The sequence below is a fragment of the Octopus sinensis genome, linkage group LG5 (assembly GCF_006345805.1).
Source record: "Octopus sinensis linkage group LG5, ASM634580v1, whole genome shotgun sequence".
Lineage (NCBI taxonomy): Eukaryota > Metazoa > Mollusca > Cephalopoda > Octopoda > Octopodidae > Octopus > Octopus sinensis.
The window spans coordinates 86,114,779-86,124,778 of record NC_043001.1 but is presented as its reverse complement, the minus strand read 5'-3'; the positions used below and the strand labels follow the sequence as shown (position 1 = coordinate 86,124,778).

The 10,000-nt window shown below is 38.5% G+C and overlaps 1 protein-coding gene across 3 annotated transcripts in view; it reads right to left on the bottom strand.

Annotated features, from left to right (window-relative positions):
* Positions 1-10,000, bottom strand: part of LOC115212205 — a 100,163-nt gene that overhangs the window by 10,796 nt on the left and 79,367 nt on the right. For all 3 annotated transcript variants that reach the window (XM_036502849.1, XM_036502850.1, XM_036502851.1), the window contains 3 exons: positions 5,901-6,031; positions 2,567-2,708; positions 1,843-1,976 (listed from right to left, as the gene is read on the bottom strand). In XM_036502849.1, the coding sequence (XP_036358742.1) occupies positions 1,843-1,976; positions 2,567-2,708; positions 5,901-6,031 (407 nt within the window). The remainder of the gene's footprint in view (positions 1-1,842; positions 1,977-2,566; positions 2,709-5,900; positions 6,032-10,000) is intronic.

The window sequence follows — 10,000 nt, the reverse complement described above, 5'->3', positions numbered from 1 at the left end:
ACAAAAGTGTTGGTCGAAAGAGAAGTACTGCTTCCATCCAATATTTTTGTGGAAAGTCGGGTGAATGTGGCGATGATGATCCGTGTGAATGAGCCAACTCTGAGCGTAGGTTTGTAAAATGGAAGAGTTGAAGAGAGCGGCATCTGCTGAGGTTACCGTGGCGATCGGGGTAACCAGGATATGTGGAGTTCCTTGGCTATCTCTGGGCGAAATACTCCTCATTAGAGAAATTTTATTGTTGAAATTTTGGTATTAATTGTTCTTGTTCCCCTTTCTTATACACGAATTTCTGTGCTAAGCTCCACTTGTCCTTTGTGTTGTATTGTCTCTTTTCGTTTTTTGTTCAGCACTTGTGATCAATTAAAAAAGATTATTATTAATATTATTTAAAGGCAGCGTGCTGGTAGAATCGTTAACACGCCTGTGAAAATGCTTAACGGCATTTCGTTCGTCTTTACATTCTGAGTTCAAATATTGCCGAGATCAACTTTGCCTTTCATTCTTTCGAGGTCTATAAAGTAAGTACCAATTAAACGCTGCGGTCGATATAATCGGCTGAATACCTCCCCACAAAATGGCTGCCCTTGTGATAAAATTTGAAACGATTATTATTATTATTATTATTATTATTATTATTATTATTACATGTACATTGTGTCTCCTGAATAGGGAATACATACCTAAGTGGACGTTTCCTTACTTCAAGTGTTAAGAAGGAAACGTTTTAAAGAACTGTAACCATAACATTTGGAATAATTCGTTATTTATAAGATTTAGACTCACATGTTGCAAGGGAGACAACTCTCAAAATTTCAAAATATTACTGTAAGAAGCAGTGACACCCGGGCCTCTAACTAGTCTTGTGGCAGTTATAGGAAATGGAATCTCCTTATAGAAAAATAGTGAACAGAAAATGAATCAGCAGACCTTAAGATTACAGGCTAGTAACTTGCCTTAGAACTTTCAAAGATCTATCAGACAGATAAAATTCATAACTGAACAAATAAATTACGTATTTTTAGAAGTGCAGAAAGGATACTACAAAAGTTCACGTAACTGTAAGAATCAAGAAAATAATTATAAATGAACGTAGGGAAAGAATGTTCCTTCCCGAGCCATGCCAGGCTCATAAGGGCCGCTTTCCCGGTTGCAGTGGCGTAGAAATTCCCCACCTGGACGGGACGCCGGTCCGTCGCAGGTGAGCTGCAAGATGCAGGTGGAAACAGTGAGAGAAAGTTGTGGCGAAAGAGTCAACAGTAGTTCACCATTACCTTCTGCCGGAGACACGTGGAGCTTAGGTGTTTCGCTCATAAGCACACACATCACCCGGTCTAAGATTCGAACCCGCGATCCCTCGACCGTGAGTCCGCTGCTCTAACCACTAGGCCATGTGCCTCCACTAAGGAAAGAATGATCTGAGTATAACGTGGATTGACTATGAGGAAACTTCTGAAAAAGTTACCCACACATGAATCATGGAAACTTCGAACACCTATTGATACAGCGCCGATAATGATTTAATGGAAATGATTCAATGAATTATGTAGAAAAATGTATAACAAAAACCAAACGATCACATATATACACAATATGCGAAAGTAACCTTTCTGTGCACGGTAAACACACTAGACGGTAGAACGCTCGAAAGTACAGAAAAAAGGGAAAATTAAGCAAACACTGTTCTCATGCATGGAGCACACAGAGAGGAAAATCCCCCACAGTACTCACACGGTTGAGCATCGAAAGAATGTAATAAATATGAGTTTCAATTTCGAAAGAACTTTTATTTTTTAGGAAACCAGTAACAATAGCAATAGAACAGGAAATAATTTGTTTACTTACTTTCATCACACATCATTTTCTCTCGAAACGGTGCTAATGATAAATCCCACATCTTTACCATGACATGTGCAGCACCTTTGGAACAGAATCGCTGGATACCATGTGATAGACAACTCCGATAGTCTTTCAGGATTCTAAAATATAAACAAGAAGCGTGATGTGTAGATTTCGAGAGAATGTTTAGTTTTCAATTTAAATACGTATAGAAAATATGAGGATTCTACTGCATCAGTCTCTTTACTCTTAACTCTTTTACTTGTTTCAGTTATTTGACTGTGGCCATGCTGGAGCATCGCCTTTAGTCGAGCAAATCGACTTATTCTTTGTAAGCCTAGTACTTATTCTATCGGTCTAATTTGCCGAACCGCTAAGTTACGGGTACGTAAACACACCAGCATCGGTTGTCAAGCGATGTTGGGGGGACAAACACAGACACACAAGGCCAGCAATTCTGAGGATGGGGTAAGTCGACAACATTGACCCTAGGGCTTAACTGGTACTTATTTTATCGACCTTGAAAGGTTAAAAAGTCGACAGACGATATGCCACTAAACATTTTAATCGACATACTAACGACTCTGCCAGCTCGCCGGTTGGGTGTGCTATTAAGTTTGACATGACATAGTGGAAACATATTTATGTAAGAAAATGTGTGTGTGTGTGCGTCTGCGTAAACTGCAGTTTTTGAAGAACCATTGTAAGAATAAAAACGCAAACTACTTACCTGCATGTTCTCTTGTACTTTTGTGCCCGTGGTGGTTCATCTAATATAATTGCATGTAACTGGCGTGACCATATTCTGGAACATTGTCTTACTGTACCATTAACTTGTGTGTTGGATAGGCATCTTGAATTTTGTGCATACACTGAACACATTAAAAAGTTGGTAAAAATAAAGGAAAAATAGAATTTTTAGATTATACGAGAAATGATAGTATTGAATCCAATACTTAATAATATTCAGTAACATCCGTTCACACTTCTGGATTCACATACTTCATAACTTTTTCATTCTTTCTCTACGTTTTCTTTCATTATTCTTTCCCTCCTTCAGATTGGTTAAAATTGTCCTATATTCTTATAAATTTATATGACTTGATTTCGTTACTCACAAAATCCTGGTTTCAAACCAATGCTAGAAATTATTATTCAATAGAAAAAGAATTAAAAGAGGAAGGCTGGATGCTTTTATATTGGGTTGATGCATAATTTTTGCTGCTCTTTTTTCAACAAATTTTATTCAGCAAAAACTATAACAACATGTAACAAAAACATTATTCACCAACTACTTCAATTGCTGGTTCCTATTTGCTTGGCAGACGGTCAGACCGTCATTTAAAGATGTGTTTGTTAAAAATTGTTATTGTTTTTGTTGAATAAAATTTGTTGAAAAAACAAAACCACAATAATTATGCACAAACCCAATAATTACCTCTAAATAGGGCCCAATGCTAGGAGTTTGGAAGAAAGGGGTCAATTCATTATATCAACTTAGCACTTGACTGATACATTATTTCATCGATTACGAAAGGATGAATGGTAAAGTTGAACTCTGCCGGATTTGAACTCAGATTGTATATAGTCAGAACAAATACCGAAACGTATTTTAACCGATGTTCTTATGATTCTGTCTATCAGTCCGATTGCTGTCTGGTTTCATGATTGTTTGTGACTGCTTTGCAGGTGTTTTTTTTTCTTTTGGTTTATGATTTCGCTATCATGTTTACACTATTACTTCACAAGTTGAGCAATAGGGTCGATGTTAAATGACTTACCCCTCCCCCACAATTGCTGGCCTTGAGTCAAAATTTGAAACAAATATTAATTCACGAGTTAAGGCAGCGAGCTGGCAGAAACCTTAACATGCCGGACAATGTGATTCACGGCATTTCGTCCGTGTTGATGTTCTGAGCTCAAATATCACCGAAGTTGACTTTGCCTTTCATTGTTTCGGGTTTGATGAGATAACTGTGTTGAGTGCTGGGGTCAATATAATCGACTTACCACTCCCACCTAATTTCAGGCCTTGTACCTATAGAAGAATGTGTTATTACTTCTCGAATGAAAGCGGCGAGCTGGCAGAATATCCAGAGCATCAGATCAAATACTTAACAGTATTTGGAGATGTCTCTTTACATTCTGTGTTTAAATTTTGCCAAGGTCGACTTATTTTTTCATCGCTCCGGGGTCGAAAAAATTAAATACCAGTGTAGTACGGAGTTCGAGGGTATTGACTAAACCCCTCACCTTGAAATTACTGCCTTGTGCCTAAATGAGAACCAGTTATTTCACTATTGATTCTTGAATTCCCAGAGTATTCGAACATTTGAATTTGTAAAAGCAATTGACATGTTTCAAATGAGTTATTAAGTAACACACAAATTCTCTGATGCAGAAGTGTTCAGCTAATGAATATTAAAACTGATGTCTACCGCCGCCACACGTTTTAATCATTGATATCTACAAAGTACTGTAAACGGAAACATTCATACCGCAGCAGAGATTGGAAAGCGATACATTATTTTAATAGATTCACTAGATTTTGACATCTTTCTCTTCTTGTTATATATATCTAGGATATATAATGTCAATGGTGCAAACTCTAAGGAAGTATCCAGTAATTAATGAGTTCTGCATTCCCGTCTCTTGTATAAATTTATTGCAAGATGTACTGCGCCATTAAAAGACCTAAGTGTATCTTGGCTTTATTTCAGTTCCGTTTTTCAGTGTATTGTATATTACGGACTCTCGTAGATGAAAGTGCGTAAATAAATGACAACATTTTTAGCGCTTGTTGCTACAGAGGTAGTTATAATGATGAATTTTAAAATGAATTAAATAGGAATTTATCAACATCAGAATTGAGAGGATTTCACATCCAGGTACATTTTATCTAGAATAAATGACATAAACCATAGTCAATAATGTTATTTCATGGATGGCAGAGTTGAGGAGGTAAGGAAAAAGTGGATGATGAAATACGTTGCTTGATAGATCGTCTCACTTTTAATAAATACTCACATCAACTACGTCGCATTAACCACTGCATAAGCACCATTACACGACTGGAAATGACTGGCTTAACAGTCAATCGTAAGGAAACATGAGTTGGTTGCTTGGAACACGCATTCGCCAATTGTTTTAGGTGTCTATGTAGATGCGAGTTAACGTAGACAACCTTCGACCGTTCTACTTTTGGACCGAGCGAAACACTGAGGATATGACCGATGAAAGGAAAGAAAGATGTACAAACACTCGGTTGGTGCTCACTTTCAGCTGCCTAGACTGGAGCAACGTTAAATGATTAATATGCCTTGTTCAATTATATAGCGCTTCTCATTTCGGCAATCGAACCCATGACTTTATGATCATGTTGTTGTTTGTTCCTTCTCGAGCCATACCTGGCTCATAAGGGCCGGTTTCCCAGTTTCTTGGCTAATAGGTTCCCTACCTGGACGAGACTCTCGGTCCGTCGCAGGTGAGCTGCAAGATGAAGGAGGAAAGAGTGAGAGAAAGTTGTGGCGAAAGAGTCAGCAGAAGTTTCGTCATTACCTTCTGCTGGAGCCGCGTGGAGCTTAGGTGTTTCGCTCATAAACACACACATCGTCCGGTCTGAAATTCGAACCCGCGATCCCTGGACCGCGAGTCCGCTGCTCTAACCACTAGGCCATGTGCCTCTACTTATGATCATGCGCACAAAACTGTAACTACTAGGTCACGGACTGAACAACCCCGTATACAAGATAATGAGTGAGCTTCCACAAGATTGTTCGACCTGATAGAAATAGCAGCAATATTTTTTTCAAATAACAACTTGCTGTCTTAAATAAGAACAAGTTATAATGGCTATCGAAGTAGCAGATGCTTCCGAAAAAGAAGGACGGGCACAGTTTGGTGTTTTTAATAATTGCTCCGCTCAATCAAGGATTGACCGAGCTTTAACCAACCACAACCGTCTCAATCTCTCTCAATACCCCGCCATCTCTCAACACAACACAGTACATTACACTACACTACAAGCACTGCACTGAACAGCATTTCAAAATACATCAGCTTACCATCATATCCTTCACCACAAAGATAGCCAAAACCTTTCTGGAACATATCCCAAGATATCATGTTATCGATGTGACAGTGTTCCATCCAAGGTTTCTTGTTCTCTATGCATTCTTTTACTTTGTCCATTTTCCTGCACAAAATAGAAAACAAACTTCATCATCAAAAATAGCAGTAACAGCGGTAACAGCAGCAGCAGCAGCAACAACAACAGCAGTAGCATTACTAATAGTAGTAGTAGTAGTAGTAGTGGTATTATTATTATTATTATTATTATTATTATTATTATTATTATTATTATTATCATCATTATTATTATTATTATTATTGAGCGAGACACTGGGGTAAAATATACGTAGCCCGGTATACCCATCATCACTACCCGTCTGATAAGGGTGCACTAGGTACATGCATCACAACCATATGTGCACGACATGATAATCCCATATCAAAATAAACAGCACGTGACCTTGCAGGTGGGGCCCAGTTAGAATTTTCTTCTGGTCAAGTAGCCCATTTCACTCAAAAGGTCCTGAATAAGGGTTGTTTAAGGATGTTGAACGAACCACCCATGTTTCCAGAGGTGAATTATTCACTCCAAAGAATCCCTCTCAACGCATGGCTATGATGCTCCCCCACTACTTCTACTCATGATCAGAGATGCACATATTGTCAGCCACTAAGAGACATGCTCAACTGGTTAAGGTCAAACAACTGACAAGCAAATCTGTGGTATTGAGCAGAATATTTGCTGTAGCCCATCTTTTATACCAAGACAAAGCAATGTACGTGATAACACATCCAATCAGTTAGGATTAGAAGCCATGAGAGCCACTGCTTGGTACTGCATCAAGGCATTTATTATTATTATTATTATTATTATTATTATTATTATTATTATTGAGTGAGAGAGCAGTGCATGCCATCAAGGTGATACTGGGGTAAAATATACGAAGCCCGGTATACCCATCATCACTACCTGTCTGATAAGGGTGCACTAGGCACATGCATCACAACCATATGTGCGCGACATGATAATCTCATATCAAAATAAACAGCACATGACCTTGCCGGTGGGGCCCGGATAGATTTTTCTTCTGGTCAAGTAGTCCATCTCACTCAAAAGGTTCCCGAATAAGGGTTGTTTAAGAATGTTGAACGAACCACCCATGTTTCCAGAGGGGTATTATTCAAACCCCAAAGAATCTCTCTCGACGCATGGGTATGATGCTCCCCCACTACTTCTACTCATGATCAGAGATGCACATATTGTCAGCCACTAAGGGACATGCTCAACTGGTTAAGGTCAAACAACTGACAAGCAAATCTGTGGTATTGAGCAGAATATTTGCTGTAGCCCATCTTTTATACCAAGACAAAACAATGTAAATGATAACACTTCCAATCAGTTAAGATTAGAAGCTATGAGAGCCACTGCTTGGTACTGCATCAGGGCATTTATTATTATAATTATTATTATTATTATTATTATTATTATTATTATTATTATCATTATTATTATTATTATTAGTATCAGTATCAGTATTATTATTATTATTATTATTATTATTATTATTATTATTATTATTATTTGTAGTAGTAGTAGTAGTAGTAGTAGTAGTAGTAGTAGTAGTAGTAGTAGTAGTAGTAGTAGCAGTAGTAGTAGTTGTAGCAGCAATTTCTAACAGACGCAGGTCCAATATTTGGGAGGGATGTGAAGGCTTTGACGGTTCGGAACATAATTAGCCTGAACAAAGAACGCAAAGTAGTTTGTCTTGCGCTCTAATGATTTTGCCATTCCACCGTTCTAGTAAAAGCAGTATCGTTGATAAAAGGATGAACAGCTAAGAGGGTCGGCTGAAACGTTTATAGGTTGACTAATATATCTTCGTGGAATGTGACTGAATGAGGTTTACTTTTCAACATAGTCCTCCATGCGGTCCACACTCCATCCATTGGTGTTGCAATGCATGGATCCTATTGGTGAAAAAGCTTTCAACCTGCTGCACCAAAAAAAGTCATCAACAGCAGATATGACGTCATCATCACTGCTATACTGCTCCCAGCCAAGGGAACAGATAATAGCCAGATGGGGCCGAATCAAAAGAATAGGTAGGCTAATCAACCAGTTCAAGGCCACAGTCACGTACATTAGCCATTGAAACCAAGGGCATGTCTGCTTGGGCATTGTCCTGGTGAAAGAAAACTCCGTTTGTCAGTTTTCCTGGGCGTTTGGTCTTGATAGCCTTTCATAACTACCTCCGCAAGTTGGCACAGTATTCCCCATTAATGGCGTGGCCCTTTTTGGCGATAGTCAATAAACACAATGCCTTTTGCATCTCAAAGAACTGAGGTTATCACCCTCCTTGCAGATGAAACGACCTTGGCCTTCTTTGGAGCAGGTGAGGAGGGGTATGTTCATTTCTGGCTCAAAATGATAAAGCCAATATTCATTCTCGATTAGGAATCATTCGAAAAAAGCTACTGAATCTTCCTGAAATAATATCAAAACATTTCAGGTAGAAGTGCTTTCTAACATTTTAATTCCTTATTCCCCCATTTAAAGCCACGTACAGTAGGCCATGTTGGAATAATGGTCTCTCAACTTAAATTAAGACATTATGCATGGTTTCTCATTGTGCTTTATGTAAAGTCTTTGCAAAACATGATAGTATGGGTAACTTGGTCCACTGAACAGATTCATCTTCATCTGATGTATTGAGCTTGTTCTAGGAATCATGACTCTGTCAAAATTGGATGTACCAACATTGATCTTTGCTATGATTAGATTCTCTGGCATTTCTTATACGACCATTCATATTCCATCGCAAAACCTTTGAGGATCTAAGTTTCTTCTATTTGTTCTCTGTCCTACATCCTGGAGACAAGCATTCCTATCCTCTTCAGTTTCTTCTCATTTATTTCCTGATTCTTGCAGTAATCTCAGTGGTTACCTATTGTTTCTTTGCCCTTGCCGCATCACAACACCGTTTGGCATCAATTGTTGACTCTGATGATTCCCTGGTATAATCAATCAGTGTGTACTCGCGTATGTAATAATGTATTAGAAAAGTGGGGTATCGAGCTGGCGGAATTGCTAGAACGTCGGAAAAAATTGCTTAGCGGTATTTCGTCCGGCTTTGCGTTCTGAGTTCAAATTCCACCGAGGTCAACTTTGCCTTTTATCGTTGCGGTCTCGAGAAATTAAGCACTGGGGTCAATGTAATCGTCTAACCCCTTCCCGTAAAGATTAAGGCCTTGTGCCTATAGCAGAGAGGAATAATGTATTAGGAAATTCAACTCAGATCAACAAAGTCCACAGAATGAACTGACTGCATTAGAACAATGAAAACTTCAACGGTAAATAATATAAAACGAAAAACTATAAAAATATGAAATATGTAATCTACGCAAAATGGTATCTTTGTGTGTGTGTGTGTGTGTGTGTGTGTGAGAGAGAGAGAGAGAGCGAGAGAGTGTATGTGTGATGTATGTATGTTGATGCTTGAGAGTATGTGTGTGTGAGAGTAACCATGTGTGTGTGTGAGAGAGAGTGAGAGAGAGAAAGTGTGTGTGTGTGTGTGTGTGTGTATGTGCTGTATGTGTGTGAGTGACAAAAAGTGTGTGTGAGAGACAAAAAGTGTTTGTGTGTGAGAGAGAGAGAGAGAGTTTGTGCGTGCTGTGTGTTTGTGGATGTGTGAGAGTGTATGTGTGCGTAAGAGAGACCGTGTGTGTGTGTTTGTGAGAGAGAGAGAGTGAGAGAAAGTATGTGTTTGTGAAAGAGAAAGTGTGTGTGTGTGTATGTGCTGTACGTGTGTGAGAGACCATGAAGGTATGTGCTGCATGCGTTTGTATTAGCTAGTGAGAGAGAAAGAGAGAGAGAGAGAGAGTTTTTGAGTGTGTGCGTGTGTGTATGCGCGCGTACGTGTGTGTGTATGTGTTTGACAGAGAAACACAGTGTGTGTCAAAAGTTCTATTGAAACAATAGCCAACATTTTAAACTATAAATAAATAAATAAATAAAAAAAGAAATAAATTGTATCTAAAATTTCTATTTGAATAATTTCAAGACTTCTAGACTTGATAAAAAGGAAGTCAAAGA